General features: G+C 44.6%; 1 protein-coding gene across 1 annotated transcript; it reads left to right on the top strand.

Moving 5' to 3' along the window:
• The first annotated feature begins 353 nt into the window (after window positions 1-353).
• Window positions 354-17,441, top strand: tmem102 (transmembrane protein 102). The gene is made up of 6 exons (XM_053416368.1): window positions 354-790; window positions 2,365-2,576; window positions 11,319-11,657; window positions 12,877-13,067; window positions 13,213-13,425; window positions 13,570-17,441. Exons 2-6 carry the CDS (start codon window positions 2,375-2,377, stop codon window positions 14,167-14,169), a joined length of 1,545 nt encoding a protein of 514 aa, XP_053272343.1. The 5' UTR covers window positions 354-790; window positions 2,365-2,374; the 3' UTR covers window positions 14,170-17,441.
• The last annotated feature ends 931 nt before the right edge of the window (window positions 17,442-18,372 follow it).

Genomic DNA, 18,372 nt, shown 5'->3' on the forward strand with positions numbered 1-18,372 from the left:
GGGGGCCAGTCCATCCTTTTATGATATTTCATCGTTTAATGGGTATTTTTGATGGCCACTTCAACAAAAACAACTGAAAACTCTTAAATATGCCAAGTGTTATGCCATAATTTTGGCCACCACTGTATATATGCGTGTATTACATAAATAATAACATGTACAATGACATTGTTATGAGTAAGTGTTAAACCCCAGTAACAAAAACAACAATAATAATAGTAATAATAATAATTTATGCTTATAATAATTACCACTATAACACATTAAGTGTTATATTGCAACCCTCCACAGCAGCACTCTCTCAGCGGTGTGTACACAATCAGATTGTGAAGCCACAGGCGTTATTATTATGGGATGAGCAGGGAGCAGCAGCAGATCTGGACTCCTCACCACTCCTCTGCTGCAGGGATCACACAGCTCTGCCTCCATGCTCATGCACCAACATGTGCAGCGGTGAATCCTGAAACCACTCCGCCTCATTTTCCCTCGGCGAGGACACGGTTTTGTTTTTAAATCACAATCCCGATCTCACAAATCCGTCTGTAGTTTTGCAATGCGGGCCGGTGCGTGCCACAGACACACTCACACGCACTCTCTCTCTCGCACGCTAATCCCTGGATATCTGAGTAGGACCGTGGACTGTGGGACGGTGTTGCCGGGGGGAAAAGTGGAGACCGGGAACTGTTGGAAATGACAGCTGGAGAAGGCGGATTCAAACACGGGGACCGGAGTCACAGTAGACGCAGGAGAAGATAGCGAAGAGAAGCCCCCACGCTGCGCCGCGGAAAGGGTGTGTGCTTGTGCGTGTGTGTGTGTATGTCTGTTTTGTGATGTTTGTCAGCTGTTAGCTCGACGGCTAACGGTTCGGTGCTAACGAGAGGCGAGCTGAGTGCATGTGGGTGAATGTGTGTGCACGTATGGATTTTAGTGTGACTGTGTATGCGAGTGTATCTCTCTCACTCTCTCTCTGTGTGTGTGCGTGTAATTGCCTTCACCGTCCCCACCTGTCATCCTAGCTAGCGTGCCAATTTGATCAAGCTAGTCGGCTAATATGAGCTAATAAAACAAATTAGCTGAGCGTGGGCGAGGCCCCTCGACGACCTCAGCCCCATAAGTGAATTCCTCTGCCTGCACCGCTCATATGAATCTGTTTAATACAGCCCCTGGGAGAGGGGGGGGGGGTTCTATGTGATGAGTTGTATCATAAGCTCTAGGGTTAGCTGTCACACAGCAGGCAGGCTAATTTGCCGGGCTATTAGCTTAGCAGCAGCTAGTGGCAGCGGAGCTCGCAGGCTAATTGACCCAGTTCGCTGGGGCAGAGGCCATGTTGTCATTCCGCTCCACTGAACTTTGTTTACATGGCAACTTCTCGCCTTGTTACTGTGAAGACGCAGCGTTTTGAACCGTTACTTTAACACGTGTAAAAGTAAGTCTCTTCCTATAAATAGCCCACTTAGCAGGGCACACTGACACTTACTTCTACATGGTTTAATACTCTGGTTCGGGGGAATGCAAAATATTCCCTAAAGTACATTTTAATAACTCCTTTCAAAAAGCTGGACTCAACCAACACGTACCCTTTCCCCTGGTTTCTAGCAGGGCTGCAATAATTTTTTTATTATTGATCAATCTGTTGAATATTATCCCCCTCGAAAATCTTGTTTTGTCCTCAAACCAGATTTCCCTTTACTGTCATTAGAGGAGCAAAGAAAGCAGAAAATATTCACGTTTCGGATGCTGAAATTTTAGAATTTCGATGTTTTACAATCTGGTTAATCGATCATCTAAACAGTTGCCGATACATTTGGCAACAAACCGAACTAATTCGTAGTGTAGAAGTCTCAAATTTCAAAAACACTGATTACATGACTCACAAACTGCTTTAATCTACTCCAATCGTCCTGCTTATAGCACACTTAGTGATTGTACATTACAAAGCATGTGAACAAGCACATACTTGGTTGTACAGTTTTCTTTGGGGTTGGAATGTGTGTTATTAGGTTAGAGGACAATGGCAAGCAGAGCACACTCATGGTCTCATTAATCATTGTCTTGGGGGTGTTTTCACTAGTTATACTCAAAATACTGCATCAGCATCACGTCCTCTGCTTTTAACAGTGAACGTTAGTTCTTTGACGTCATATGCTTCTTAACAAGTGACCCTCGAAGTCTCATGATTCACACAAGGTTGTTGAAAACAAGGGGGGTATTATTCAGGGATGAAAACATGAGGGCTCAGCAACCACACCAGTAATTATTATTGCCACTGTTTCAGCAAAGGATCCTGTTTTCTAAAACAGGGCCAGACATGTAAACAAACCTAAATGACCTAATTTCTCTATTCTTGTCCCCCCCGTGCCCCAGGTCAGTAGAAATGGACTCCTTGATGAGTGCAGTGGCGCCGCGCTCCCCAGCCCCCGCCAAGAAGCTGTCAGAGGTGGACTTCCGGTCGGGGGCCACCCTGGAGCAGCTGTCGGCACGGGTGTCTGAGCTGGTGCTGGCGGAGCAGGGGGAGTTTGGAGACCAGACGGCCTTAGAGGTGCACACAGCTAAGGACTTCATCTTCAACATGCTAGGTAGGCCCAAAAACAAAGCACACTGGATAAGACAATGTTGCCGCCATATGTACATTTATCTAACACCACAGACCCCCGGTTTCGGAACCCCTGTTTAGCAATCTGTTTTTGTGAACTGTAGGGTTATAACTGTTGTGTGAAGCCTATGATCAGTTTGTAACTATGTGCACTACATTCTCTCACTGTAGATGATGTAATGTTTGTTTTGAATAACCTCAGACCTCCCAACCTCAACCACATGCTACGACTGCAGAATGAAAACCCCTCTCGCCGCGATGCTTGTAATGTGTGGTGATATGTCACATGGTGTCTCGGATAATGGAAGTTAACGGCGTGTTGCATTATATAACATATTTCATCTTAAGTGGAAGAGAATGGGATTTTAATGCAGCACAAGTCTATGTGACAGGAATTACTTATTGCCTGGGGTCAAAGTTACTATCAGTTAACTAGTCATTTACTTGACAGTGGCTGTGTAGGCAGGAGGGAAGTTAAGAGTGTATCCCACTTCACAGCTGATGCTTTGTGTAAATCTGTGTGCCAGGGCAGTGCCAGGATTATATTTCACAGTACGTTCAAGATCTATCTGGATTTTATTTACCAGATAGAATGTTAACATCGTGAAAAAGTTTGGCTCATGTCCTGTAGCCTCCTGACACAGGTAAAACAAAATCGGCTACAGTATGAATCACATTTTCTTTTTGGCATAGATTTGACACTGCTGCTGTCAGCAAGCAAACATACACACACCTTTATTTACCGAGGGCCATGTCTCTGACAAATGAACCAGGAATGCCCTGCTCCCTCCTCAAAGGTGCTACACACATTCTCACCTGGAAACTGCCCAGTACAACCACACTCGTATCAATTTGCTACTGGGCAGGTCTTAATGCAATGACACAACAAATTGTTATCATGAAGTTTAAAGTTGAGTTAAAAAGGTAGAGGAACCTTTACTAAGTGTCCAGTTGTAGATGTAGTGTAAAGCTTTTACCATATCCTGAAATGAATGAATAAAACGTATGCAGTAATGACACTCAATGCGAACGGATGCCAAAGGGAAACAGAATGTGATGTGAGGACTATTTTTGTAGTTGGGTGTTTATTCCTGACACTGAAAGTTATTTCAGGCAAAAGGACAAAGCTGCAAGATCCAATGTAAATGAGATGGAACACTGTTTCCTTTTAACAGACTCCATTTAATGACTCGGTGTGTAAGACGGAATGTGCGACAAACCCAATTAACACCAGACTTTAATTTAATCCTCTGACAAACACATTGTCAGGCAGTTGTTTTTTTCCAGGTCTTAAATGTAGGAAAAAAAGTCTTCCAGTCTGTGGATGCAACGGTGTGCAACTTCCCATTTCAAAAGCTCTCAAATGCAACTTTGATTCTTAATGTTGGAGTTCAGGATCATCCTGTGTATAATTCACTTATTAATTCTGCATGAGGGATCTGAAAAGAGTGAAGTGTGTTTGTTTGTCCAATAGGTGGCACTCTGCCCCCTCCCTGCTGTCCTCTGTCAACCCTGCTCTCTCATGTCCCCGGAAAGCTGAAAACAAAGCATGCTCGGGCCGTGTCCTGAAGTTTTGCGTAGTTCTTCTTTTATTACCTATCGTTTCTTCTCGACCCACTTTAAAAAAATATTTCAGGGTTCCGCATTTTTGCAAGTCCCCGTTCTGTCTCCATTTCTCACAAATGTTTTACTATTTCTGTCAATATAGTGCATTGGCTGACAGACGGCTCATGCTTCTCCACTGCTTCAGTCTTCTCACCACACTGCGACAGCTTGGTCAAACAGGCCGCCTCTACCCCAGGAAGAATTCGCATAAATCAAATCAATGCCGGGGCCTCTCCTTCCCTCATTTTCTCCATCACCACACGCAAAAAGAGATTTCTTTTTCTGTGGAAACTTTTAACTGTGTTCTGTGTCTGTTTCCCCTCTCTCTCGGTTGAGAGTCTCTCGGTAGCTTTCTCAGTGTTTGAGGCTGCTTCTACCGGCATAATCACCAATGGTTTGCTGGTATTTTTTTGCCAGGCTTCTATAAAGTTGAGCTGCAGTAGGATCCCCACTGGGCTTTGCACACTGTCAGGAAAAGGGAAAGCGAAAAGAGATTACACACGCACACAAGTGCATGCAGTGATTTTTTTTTCACACGCTGAAAGATCCAAAAAGAGGCTCTTATTTACTCTGCGTTTGAGTCAACACTGTGGTTTGCCTCCAGGCAAGCTGAGTGGGGCCTACTGTATATACGCTTTGAAAGACAAAAAGTCAGATGAAGGTAGAAATAGATCCACACTGTCTGTGAAGCAGGAGATCTGGGACTGGGCCCAGATATAGCCTCAACCCAACTTTTCAGATCTTATAGTTTGCCAGCCAGCTTGTGAGAGTTCAGTTCAGAGATCACCCGCCTGCCTGATGTCAGGGAAAAGGGAAACTTTTGATCCACGTTTAAAGAGTCACGCGTGTTGCTCAGTCTCAACTTGGATTTTGACATTTTTATCTGTGAGACCTGAAAGAAATAACCTGTACAGAGCATTTCACTCAGTTGTCAGTCACTGATCAGTGAATAACAGATAAAAGATGAGCTGCCCCCGACACACGAGTACAGACACATCCACTTTTTGCTTTCCTGTTGATCTCTTCTCATCAGCCCCTTTTGTTTTCTTGTGTCCGGGATTGTGTTATGCCTGGTGAAGACTGACTTTTCAGTTCAACTTCCCAAAAGGTCGTCAAGTATTTGATTCAACTGTAGTTTTCTTTCTGCAATCATGCAACCCCACTAATGTTTTTACTTGGCTTCTCTACCTTTCTGAGGCTGCAACATGTTTCATATGATCTGATGCATCTTTTGAGATGAGCGGTTCATTTTATGCAGTCGAAGTGGAAACTGTTTCCCTTTTGGGAAAGCGGCTCACGTAGCCGTTGGACTGTTGTTGGCCTTCGGGATGGGCAGTGTCTGGCCGTTTTCTCACTCCAGCCCATTAACACTGATGTGGGATGGATTCACAGCTTCATGCTGTTTCCGCTGCGTTGACTTCCTGCCTCATTGGAAGCCCCCCCGCTCTGATGCCCAGAGCTGATGTGTAGTTTTCAGCGGAGGCTCGTGTTCGGGGCCAACATGCCTTCTGTGAGTGACTAATTCTGTGTTAGTGCCTGTTTGGATTTGAGAGACTGTCTTCATCTGGCAGCCGGGCCAGATTCATGGCTTTGCAACAGTAGAGGGAAATGTTTTGATTACTTAGGCTCTGCTTGTCTTCAGTTCGGATCTGTGCAGAGACACCAGTGCCAAGCAGCACAGATGTGCAGCATCTTGCCTGCCATAAGTCCTGGTCATTGTTGTTGTTCACTGACACCTTCTTGGAGCATTTAGCTCCATCAAATCTTAATTGTTGGAATTGAAGAAAACATAATTTAGTTGAAGGTAGGTCACACCCTTCCGTAACAAATAAACCAGCAACTGTCTGTGATTTAAACCCAACAGTGTCCTGTGAATGAACACAGCCAAAGCCTGATGCCACATTGTACCATTCATTAAGCATCTTTCATTGTATTCATTATTATTAATTAATTAAATATGACTTTGCGAATTTGGCATATTAACTATGAAGTATTTTGACATTGCAGGACCATGTTAATAACCCAGGCTGACACTGTGATCTTTTTTTTTTTCCACAATCACACTTTATCTATTCCTTGGGCAAAATGGGAGGAATCGTTTTGGTCGTAGCTGTCAACTGATAACAGTATCTCGTGTGCAGGCTGCAGCTGTCTTGAGTTGCCGTGGGGAAAATAAATCTTTTAAAACTCCTAAGTTTGCCCCCACACCTCACTCGCAGAGTGATACTTTTCTGTAATCTATTAAAACAAGTTTTTTCAGGGTCGGCTTGGTTCCACAAAGTGACGCACACTTCCCCCTCTCATGTCCAACAAAACTGACTCTACTCTGTAATTGGTATTTTGACCAAACTCATTTCTGCATTGACCGGCTGTCTGTAAATCCATAAAGCTTCTCCACATGCCTCAAAATGCGACAGTTAAATTGCAGCATTTACAAATGCAAATGGGATTTAGAGTGACTAAGCTTTAACGTAAAATGCAGGTTTGTTCTCTGCAGCTGTCACAATTCACTGAACTCATTTAGTCTGTACTTGCTCACCCAGTGTTGACCCAAATCTGTGTCAGTGTAACGGAAACAGTGGAGCTCAAATACAGAACTGTAGGATTAGGGCTGGACCATATGGCCACAAATTACATCGACATGAATATATCCATATCAGTCGATATAACATTAATAAATGTGACAAACAATTTCTCCTAAGTTTAAAGACCGATTGAAGTTTGTGGTTTTAAACTCTTCCTAATGGGCGGTCAATTATGTGTTGTACCTCCTCATTAAAGGTGTTAAATAGGTATTAATAGGTTAAATCAACTGAAATAGAGTTTGTTTGTCCTTGACCTTTAGTGTAATTGAAGAACTTATAATTATAATAGTGATACAGTTCTTCCAGCCTCTGATGTGCAACCTCTATAGCTGCTTTGCTTCTAATTGCTTGTAATAGAGCAATAATTGGGCACCAGGGCAAATTAAGGCTATGGGTTAATTACTTATTAATTACCTAATGTGGTACTTAATTGATCTGTTTGCTCAATTCTTTGACCCCTCGTTAATAAGAAAAAGTCAGGATCCACTTGTTCAAGGTTCTTTAAAAAAGACGAGAGTGGCCTGCAGGCCAGAAAGAGTCAAATGTGAAAGCGAAGCAGCGGTGACACCTTTTTCTTTAAGTGATAATTGCCTGTCATTTCACAGGACATGGTATCACAGTGTAGCTGGCATCAAAGCAGCAGCGAGGAGCTGGAAGACACTGACAGCTTCCTGCATCCTCTCTCTCTCTCTCTCTCTCTCTCTCTCTCACACGCTCTCTCTCTCTGCAGGAGGTTTAGACACAAAATGTCTGGCACCACTCTCAGCCCAGGTTCTTCTACTTAACACGTTCACACACTGTCATGAACACACAAGCACCTGGCTCAGTGTTGTGACACCTCCCCTCAAATCAGATTAAATTGGATCCTCTCCTTTCCTCCTCTTCTGAAAGACTTTTTTTTTTTAAGCTAATCTCCAGCCTTCATATGAAATCATAAGCAACAAGTGGGCGAATCGGTTCACCTTTCAGCAACTCGGATCACTGGGATTAATCCTGCTATTAGCGAGCGAGGGGAGCCCCAGAGAAGTGCCGGGTGTGAAAGAAATGATAACATCAGGCTGAGACGATATTAGTCAGGAGTCATTTGTAACGGATTGAATTGCTCCTTCGGGGAATTGGCTGCTATTAAGATTATTGTTATGGCGGGCTCCGCTGCTGTATTAGAGTGAGAGGTCACACAGAGGTAGGCCATGGGAAATAACAACCCTGAGTCTCATTTCTACACAGACGACATTTCAACTGCACCATGCATAAAGCCACAAGGTGAATAAATGCATGTGGGATGGTAACAGCTATCAGGCTCTCTCTCCCCCTCTCGCTCTATATATATATCTTCTCCTTCAGCAGCAACACATAGAAGTCATCAGCTTATTCAGAGGAATCCCATTTTCCAGAGAGATTTACGGAGCTATTTTTGGACTCTCTCAAACCAGAGGTGTGCCCTGGAATACTCTCGCTTTGCTCTGGTTGTGATGAGAAAGGACGTCTTTCCCATGATTGCTTTAGGGGATTTCTCCGCATTGTCACGTTGTAAATTCATTTTTGAAGGATGCATGCTGGTTATAAGTGCGCGTTTACATTTCTGCAGTTGCTTATTTTTCAGTCAAAGGGCCTGTTAACTATATGAGAGTCCCTGTTGTATTGACGTCGCTGTGTAATATCACAATGATGTATTGAATTGTCAACACACTCCCGAGACAGATGATAAAATATTGCTCTTGCGCAAACAAACCTATTGATTTTGAATTCATGGTAAATTAGTTTTTAGAGAAAATGACTTTTTCACGATAGGTATTTTTCAGGCAGGGGAGAGAGTGACAGCGTGCTCAATCCTTCTGAATGTATTAAAGAGAAAGTCATGCATTGTTTCTCAATGTTTGGACCACATTACCCATCTTTTACATGACCCTCTTTTTATTCTTCAAAAGAGTTGGTTGCATCACTTGCCATCAGTAAATACGTATGTTAGTAGAAGAGCTATTACAGTGAATTAGTGATGCTTTAATCCGATTCTTTTTATACACATCTCCTGGAGCAGATCATTTCAAAGACACTTACAGGATCGTGGTTGCTCCTTGATTGCAGCATACACATGATTTTTAGCCTTGTGAGATTGGAGCATATTCTGGGCCATAACTCCTCTACTCATATGCTAACTATGATAAAATACCCTTAATGAAATCAACACTTACTGGACTATGCCTTTTTTAAAGTTGTTAAAGGTCTTTCTGACATATATCATCTAACATACATTTTTATGTGAAGGCGAACGCCATAGGCTTTGAGTTAGATTTCAGTGGTAAAATGTTAAAGGTCACAAGGACCTGGAGAAAATGTTTGACTGATCTGCACTGGTTGGTGGAAGGGAACGACCACAGGGCAGAAATTCTTAATGTTGTTGGTGATGTAATGATTTTAATGTTGTGGCTGATCGGTATATATGAGTCTAAAAATACCTGGATGCAAACTGCAGGCTGGAGGCATACAATAGCCAGGTGGTGATCATTCTTTTACAATTTCATTGTTACTCAGCCAACTTGCCATCAGATTGTCCAAAAATACATCCAGCTTTTAGTGTAACATGACAGTTGTTAAGTACCCCAGCAATGAATGGGTTAAGCATGAAGCACTGAAAGCTGCAGCATTTGTCTGCTTTTATTGGAACCACTGGAGCCTTTCCTGTTAGCACAGTTTGAGACTGATGGAGAAACCAATAGTCCTTTGACATACTGGAATTGGGACTAGTTTGAAAATAGCTCTTCACTAAAAACTTCCCTCTAATGGAAATATACGTTAAAAGACCTGTTTTATAGGATTAGGTTTAATCCGTTCACTGTGAAAGCCTAGACCGTCTCCTCTCCAGCTCTACTCTCAGACTGTGTGTGTCTACAGGCATACGAGTTGGATTGTCTTCACGTGCACATCAATATGTGTGTGCGTGCTTGCTGGCCGATGCCCAGTTCGGCAGCATTAGACTGCTGATTTGGGCGTTTTGGATTAAAAAGTAGATTGTATTCCTTGGAACAACCTCAAACTTCCTGCGAGCCAGTGTGGAGATTGGAAGGTCCTCGCTAATTGATACAGTTTCCCCTCTGTCCTCCCGCTAACTGAAGGCCCTGCTGGAGAGATAAAATGCTCTTTATTCTCCTTTTTTCATCACTCTTTTCCTCCTCTTTGCCTAGTTGACCCAATTTATCAGTGGCAGATAAAACCAAACAAATCCGAGGAGTCACAGCTCCAAACTCACTGCCCTTTGGCTGGCGTATGATCCACGCTTCTTCTCTGGCACTGTCTTTTCCCCTCTCTTCTTCGCTTTGATCTTACCATCCGGCATTTCGCCCTCTTTAACAGTCTAACCGATATCAAGTTCTGATGTTCGATTGGCCGTAATTTGCTCCACACATTGCATGCACAAATACTCGGCTCAGACAGAGGAGAGACGAGTTAAATGTGATGCACTTGATGCAACCAAACCCTGCTTGGTTTCTACTTAGAACTCATTCTCACAAATTTTCACATCTTAAAAAATGTCTTTGCTCGCTCACTGACACATACCTCCACATGAAAACATCGCATGGCCTCCTACCAACAAGGTTAGATACCCATGTAATTGGGTGAGAGGAATCATGTTAGTAGCTTTGAACCCCCAGCCATGGCCTGCCGGGTTGGTCGGATGCCCCCGTTCCAGCCACTTAACTGCCCCAGAGGGGATAAACACTCAAGCTCAGGCTCTTACAATCTTTTCCCTGCAAAGTGTTTTGAAGTGCCAATGCTTTACTTCTGACCCACAGTAGCTAGCATTTACCTCTGGACCAGCACAGGCTTGGCTTTAGGATCAGGCCTCTCTCGAGTGCTTCTTTCAGCTGTCAAAACATAACACACTTGACTCCTGTGCTGCGTTTCCCATGGGCCCACAGCCTGGGAACTTTACAACATGGCTAAGTAGCCATAAAGGGATTTAGGGGGCAGCTTTCTTTCATATAAACTGTTCAGAGAGGAGTGCGAGGAAGGCTTTTTAGCACTTGGGAAAATGATGGTGCAGCCAGGCTTAAAATATTATAAGAGTATAATAAGATAATTGTCCGAGTGCTCGTATTTCTTGCCCCATCACACTTCCTTTTAGTGATATTGCTATGTTCCCAGAACTTGGATATTAACTAATAAAACTACAAAAGAGAGGGTATAGAAGCTGATATGAAGGCCTGGCTGGGAATGCGTGTTAAAGTATCATTAGAGTCTTACTCATTGGTCACTGGATGATTTCACTCTCAGTAGTCCCACAGCTCAAACTCGCAAATATATGTCTCTCAAAACAAATCAAGCCAGATATTTTGTAGGCTCACACGCTTGTGGACCTTTTGCTTTCTGTCCTAGTGCATTGAGCTTAAAAAATATATGAGAGCCAACAAAACCTTTCAAGTCATTGCGCCTTGCCACAGTTGTGCTGGCATTTCCACATATCACAACAGATCTAAATATAAAAGTTGATTTGTGAGCTTGATATTTTGGTATCTCTGTCTCATCCTCTAATCCAGGCTTAGTCCAGAAAGTGGATCAGCGGCTCCCAGTTGCCAACGAGTACCTGCTTCTGTCGGGCGGGGCCCGGGAGGGAGTCCTGGACCTCGACCCTGAGCACCTGGGCAACTACGCCAAAGGGGCCGATTTCGACCTGGACTTCACCCTACTGGTGCCTGCCCTGAAGCTCCATGACCGCAATCAGCCTGTCACCCTGGACATGAGACACTCCCCACCCTGCCACTCATGGCTCAGCCTCCGCCTCTGCGACTCCAACGTCTTATCCCGCTGGAGCATCTGCTGCCAGGAAGAGAACGGACTTCCCACCGAGGAGGATGAAGACGACGATGGCGAAATGGGTGAGGAGAAAAAGTGGGCTAATGAATGCAAGGACAGAGGAAGACCAGTGATAGAGAAATTGGTCAGGAGGACAAGGACAAGGGTGGACAAAAGGTGACAGGATTAAGTAAGAACTGAAATAAGAGCTAAAGGGATAGTAAGGGAAGTAAAGGACAAAGTGAAAGGTGGAAGGAGGATAAGGAAATGGTAAAATAGAAAGATGAAGAGATATGTGCAAAGAGGAAAGCGGAGTGGAGCAGACAGCATTGAGGTTACTGCAGCAGTGGAAGGTGGGGAACTGATTCAATTTTGTTCGTGTTTCACTCAGATAATTTGATGCATGATGTTGTGGTGCAATTTCCCCCGGAGCGCTGCAGTGGAGGACCCGCTCCTCAGATGGGGGGGGGGGGGGACACACTGGAACTGAACATTAAAGCATTTTCGAGATGAAGAATCAAAAGTTCACGATTACACGGCAGCTCCGCGACCACACCGCAACATCAATCCACCACATGCTCGCGGGCATGAAACTTGCAAGATGAGAAAAGTAATGACATTTATTGATACTAATCGTTTTAATTTTTAGCAATTGTTAAAATACATTTCCCACAGGATCTTATGTCGCTGTATTTGCGGGGAAGTGGTGGTTTAGTCAAGTTTAGTTGACAAGTGTACATCCAAATGTGATGGAAAGGTTGAAATAAGGGCAGAAATGTTATGAAATACATTTTTTTCCTTACCTCTCTTCAGCATTATTGGTAAACTGTATACTACAGGTGCCCCAATATCTACTTGAGGGCTGCAACCATTACTTTCATTAGTAGGTTGTTAATGATTGATCATTCTGAGCTATTTCTCAGCCGTTCCAAATCCTTTTCTGAGGTCCCTTTTAGCCATAATGTCTAAATATCCTAAATCCACATCCAAAATGGATAATGAGTGCAGATCCCAACAACAGCGGGGGAGTTGTCTGTAGAGTGGGAGCCACACAGCTAGTGTAGCAGGAGAGTGAACCATCAATCTGCACCAGTGCTGCCACATCGTCCAGGTACTATTATACAATCACACCCAGAACCTAGAGCTTAGTTTTCGGCGTAAATAATTGCGTGCCAATGCCAGCACAGGATTTACTCCCAGGTTGACTGCGATAGGCTCTGACCGAAAATCCATGTCACTGTAGCTGTTATTCACAATCTATGCTGTTACCTCCCTCTTCCCTCCCTTACCTCCTCCTGTTAGATAAAGGCTCCATCCCCTCCCTGGGCTCACAGTCTCTGGATGGATCCTACTTCTCTCCGTCCCTGGTGACCGACTGGTTCTGGGGGGTGGTGAGCGAAGCCATCGAGGAGCTCAGACGCAGCCCCCAGAGAGGCATCCCCTCTCCGGACCGACTGGAGAGGAACGGGCCCCTCACCACCATCATCCTCCAGGTACAGATGAACACTGAGAGGATGATAAAAGACCGATGGAGTATTATTGTTGCCAAAAGTTACAATAATTATTAACAATGTTAAAAAAGTTAAGGATGATGATTCAGGGTGTGATATTTCCCCCCCCACCATCTCCTCCCTGCAGGCGGGCTCGAGCCGGGTGCTGTACGACCTGCTGCCTGTGGTGTCGTTCCGGGGCTGGCCTGCTGTTGCCCAGGGCTGGCTGACTGCCAACCACTTCTGGGATGGTAAAATCACAGAGGAGGAGGCCATATCAGGCTTCTACCTGCTGCCCTGCTGCTCCCCGCTGGGTGGGCGGCCTGACAGGGAGTGGAGGCTGGCATTCTCCCGCAGCGAGGTGTGAACCTTCACTTTTTTCCTTGGAATAGCTTTTAAACCATCAGGATGTTTTGTCCATCTGGTTTTGTATGTGTTTTATTTTACAATTTTTTTTAACTCCTGTGAATACTTAACTATTTGGTTGTTTCTCTGTTATGACCAGGTCCAGTTGAAGAAGTGCATCCCCTACCCTATGGCCCAGGCTTACCAAGCAGCCAAGGCAGTACTGTCTCGTATCCTGGCTCGTCCTCGTGCAGGCCTAAGTCTCTACCACCTGCGTACCCTCCTTTTCTGGGCCTGTGACCGACTTCCTGGCGTCTACCTGTCCTGCTCCGATGCCGACACTCCTGCCCGCCTCCTCCTCGGTCTCCTGGACGACCTGGCTCATTGCATCCTTGGTAAAAATTGCCCAAACTACTTCCTGCCCCAGTGCAACATGTTGGAGCACCTGACTGACAGCCAGGCGCTGCTTGTCGCCAGAAAACTGGCGCACGTGCGCTCAGATCCCAGCGATAACCTCCGGGCGGCTCTTGACCAAGCCCAGCAGGCAGGCCAGCTGAAGAAGGACCTGACAGCGAGCACCAACGGGCACGGCTCCCCAGGGCACCACTCAACCAACGGTATCATCTCGCCCTCGGACAACAAGATGGCCCAGCGGCTGCAGCAGCTGGTCACAGAGAACCCTGGGAAATCCATATCCGTCTTCCTGAACCCGGACGATGTCACGCGGCCACACTTCCGCATCGATGACAAGTTCTACTGAGGCGCGCACGCCGCAGAGAAGGCGTGTCACAAAACGTGTGCGTTTGACTCGCAAACACACTCCGAGACGTCCCGTCAGAGGGGCGGGGCCTCGAACTGAGCACACTCCTCCTCCTCCTCACGTCCCCGAGGCCCGACAAAGCCTTGCTGCTCGACTCTTTAAACCAAAAAACAAAAACACACATGTCCTACTACTGACGGATGCTGTCCATCCGAGTGGGCATCGCACAACAGACATTATGTCACCGAGCTGTTGCCACGGAGACGGCCCTCTCCTAGCGAGCTGGCCTTAACAAGACTTATCGGCTGGTGCTACAGAGACGAGGGCCGGCTTGAGACATGTGAATGAAATCCTGAGATCAACACGTACATCAAGAAGACGTGCGAGCATCTGTGTGTGTGCGTGTGTGTGTGCGTGTGTGTATGCGCGTGTCTGTGTGTGTGTGTACATTTCTCATATTAACTTCTAAAGATTGCTGCATCTCTCTTCTTTTTTATTTCAGTTGAGATTGACGATGGCTGAATTAGAAAAGAAAAACCAAGGTGTGGCTGATGTAACTGAATGTAACGTTGTGAGGAGTCTTTGAACAAAGAGTCTTTACTCTTTCGACTACAGTGTAGCTGTTTCTTTGACCCCACGCCTCAATTAATGAGATATCTTTATTTTTTATTTTTCCTTTTTTTTTTGTCTTTCTCAGGTATTTTTAATACTAACCTTTTTTTTACATGTATGATTCAATTTTAAGGTCCTTCACTAGATTGCAATGCCGCATAAATTTCACCGGGAATTTGAATGTACCAAAATTGTATCAAATGTTTGAGCAGTTTTGCGAAGAGAAACGCGTCTTGCGTGATCACAAACCTCTTCATTCGGATTGATCTGTTGAATCATGGCCAGAATGTTAATTAGCCTTTTCGCCTGCAAAAGGCCCGGTCACACCAACTCAGATGAGTCAGGTCCAGTTCATCTTAGTGGTTGATAGACGACATTTGAGGGGGACAGAGAATTCGGTGACACCTTGTTTGCCGTCTTGCACCCTCCAGGTAGAAACCGCTCCACTAAAGCTCTTAAGACCGTCTAACACTAACCCTAATATGTCGATAAAGAAAAATATCATTACTTGCAGCCCACCCGACTACACCCCCAAGCTTCTAGAAACACACGTCCCACATACAGCCGCAGGTTTATGTCACGTTGCTACTTTCTGGTGCGACTGGGCCTTGGAAACAGGTCTTGTCTAAAAACATTTTTAAAAAATGAAAGAATTGCAGATGTAACTGAATAAAACCGGTTAATTATAAGACAACAGAATGATGTGCTGATACTGTACTAAGATGTAAGAGTTTTGTTTTCCTACCTGAGCAGACATTTTGTGTCATGGTGACCCTTTATAAAGGGATTTAGAACATTTCAACGCTTTGTATGGAGACGAGGAATCAAATTAGCGGTAGTGTGTTGTCTGGATTGGGCCACAAGACAGAAGTTAAAGAATATATATATTGAGCCACTGCTTTTTGGTCTATTTATCCATCATAGTCAAAGTTAAAACAACGCAAAGGTCGAGAAAGTCAAACATCTTGTTGGAAACCATGCGGCTATGTCTTGTCTGCTTTCTGTTGAAGTTTGTGTCTGGTTCTGACTGATAATTGTCCCTCATCTCCTCTGCTTGGTTGGTCTGTTTTAATGAGATTTCTCTGTGTGTGTGTTTGTGTGTGGATACACGCCCTTGTCGGCGAGAGACGAACCACGCAGCAGGACGCAGACAAGACGCCCACATGTTGCCCGTGGAATTATCCCCTCAGTGGGTGTGTGTTAGTCACTGGGCCCTATCGTTTCTCAGCAGACGGAGGCGACCCATGGGGGGATGGAGGGATGGATAAAGGGAGACGGGCGCCTCTGTTCTTTTTGAAGACTTTTGAAGTGGTAGACCGGGCCTGGACAGCTGCCTCTCTCGGGGACTGCTGCTGTTCCACTCCCCCTGGTTTCTCTCATTTTCTTTTTTCCGTTCTATTTCTCATAGTTCTTTTCTTCCTTATTTCCCCTCCTCTCATCATATCCACGTTTCACATCACAGGCGTTCTGTCCTTTAGTCGCCACAGAAAGCCTTATGTTTACACTACTAGTAATGATGTAGTGGCGACAACTAGTGTAAACAGACAAGTAGTCATTTTACTTGATGAATTTGAGATGTAAAGTTGTCTAAAAACACTGCGGACAAAATGTTGGGTTAAACTTGGATTTACCGAGCACTGAAACGCTGCTTCCACTATTGGTACTAGCACACAATCACTTAGACTTGAGGTTTACATACGTTTCAAGGGGATCTGGGTTTGTTCAGTTTATTTATTTTGAAGCTACTGGTGTAAGGTTTTTGTATGAATTCCTGTCACTCACAGTCTACAAATGCCCTGCTCTCACTACTGAATGGATTATTCCTGTTTTTTTAGAGCATCTGTCTGTACTGCTGTTCAATGGATGTGTGAGTGAATGGAATCTGAGGAGAAACCAAAGTGTGACGTTTCCAGCAAAGGGTTTCCAGCTGCCGGGTGTCAGAGGATCGAGTAGCATTCTCTGCACTTGTGTTCACAAGTCACAAGTGTTTGTTCGTCAGAGAGTATAGTTGTTAACGTGAAGGTACCTTTCGTGTTTGACTAAGAATGTGTCTCACTTCGTACCTTAACGGGCCTAGTTGGAGATTATTAGACACTGGAAACAATCAATGTTTTTGTCGGAACTGTGGCGAGGATCAAATCCTGTGTCGGTTTATGGATATGCAATCAGAGCCCCCTGTGGAGAGGCCTGTCCCTTGCAACGCCCCCTCCATTCGTGCATCAGTGTTGATTGACTTTAGATGTAATAAGGAGGGGTTGAAAAATCACTCAAGGGGACGGGGGGGTCGCAGGAAACATCAGCTTTCGCAGAGTTTCTAATTATGACATCTTTTCTGTTGTGCTGCAACTTCTGACGAATCGACTGACAGTTCATTGACCTGCTGGGGGGGAAATTTACGGACTAAATCCAATGAATGTACCCACTCCATCTCTAACACTCGTCCTTATCTCCACACAGGAACTCCAAGTGCTAAGATACACATCTGTAACTAAATCACTTTATAATCTGAGAAATCTCTTGTATGACTTGAGGTCCCTTTTTCAAGAAATATATAATTTGCTCTGTATCACTACTGATTTGCTGTATTTGTTACTGTCATGTTACTGAGGGTTTATATTGATCAAGCTTTAGCATGAAATAAATCACTGCATTTCAAATCATGTCGTGTGGTAGTCGTGTCTCTTTTAAATTTTACACTGTCCAAAAAAAGCTCTTGCTCTCTCTCCTGCACTTTCACAGTTGCCAACGGGCTGGATTCAATGTCAAAGTTTGCAAGACATGTTTGAGGCCAACAGAGGGCGCTCCAGGACAGTGTTTGCTGCACGTGAGTCAGCGCTACACTTGTGGGGTTCAGAGAGAAAGAGGAGGCTCCAGGCTGATGTTACACACGCGCTGTCAGTATGAAAATGAAATCTATGATAGTGACTGAACAGGAATTGGCTTGAAAGAGAGAGAGTTACAACAATTGCACAGCTTGTAGATTAGTTAATTCTTGAAATCATAAGATACCTTCTCTCGCTCATGGAAAGGTCATACTGTGTCCAGCTTGAGGACAACTGGAGTGGAGCTGCAGGACAACTCACTCGTCATCACATCGAGTCATCAGGATCCTCACCACAAGCTCCGCCCCTCCATCTCCAAAAGCCAATTGTCTGCTCACCTTTGAGCTCATGCGATGTTTGTTTATCGTATCCACATAATTGTGAATGACCACCATTCGGTGAAATGCATGCTGGGAGAAGCTGGCGCCGTCACTGTGCTCTGGATTGAGCTGCTCCTTACCTCTGGAAGTCTTTTACCATGGCACATCAAAATTAAAGAATCCATTTTATTGACACTTAGTGCAAGAACCCATTAACTTTAGGACCGATCGAGTCAGATAGCACAATTAAAACCAAGCTTACTGGGAAAATAGGCACTTGGATAAACATCAGTGTGATTAGATCTTCCTTAAATGACGATGATAAACTTTGATTTTCTCCAGTTGCCCTCGGGATAGATGCAAAGATGGCTGCCGAGTGCTGAGACTTGCCTAAGTGGACTTTGACCATGGCCATCTTTAAACTCAGCCTTCATTTTCTGTCTATTAAA

The sequence above is a fragment of the Pleuronectes platessa genome, chromosome 23 (assembly GCF_947347685.1).
Source record: "Pleuronectes platessa chromosome 23, fPlePla1.1, whole genome shotgun sequence".
NCBI classification, from domain to species: Eukaryota; Metazoa; Chordata; class Actinopteri; order Pleuronectiformes; family Pleuronectidae; genus Pleuronectes; species Pleuronectes platessa.

What these genes read in the sequence shown, in the direction of transcription:
- tmem102 (XM_053416368.1), top strand. Translation starts at nt 2,375, where the DNA reads ATGGACTCCTTGATGAGTGCAGTGGCGCCGCGCTCCCCAGCCCCCGCC. An exon ending in CTTCATCTTCAACATGCTAG is followed by an intron (nt 2,577 to 11,318) that starts GTAGGCCCAAAA and finishes CCTCTAATCCAG; the next exon opens with GCTTAGTCCAGAAAGTGGAT. An exon ending in TCACCACCATCATCCTCCAG is followed by an intron (nt 13,068 to 13,212) that starts GTACAGATGAAC and finishes TCCTCCCTGCAG; the next exon opens with GCGGGCTCGAGCCGGGTGCT.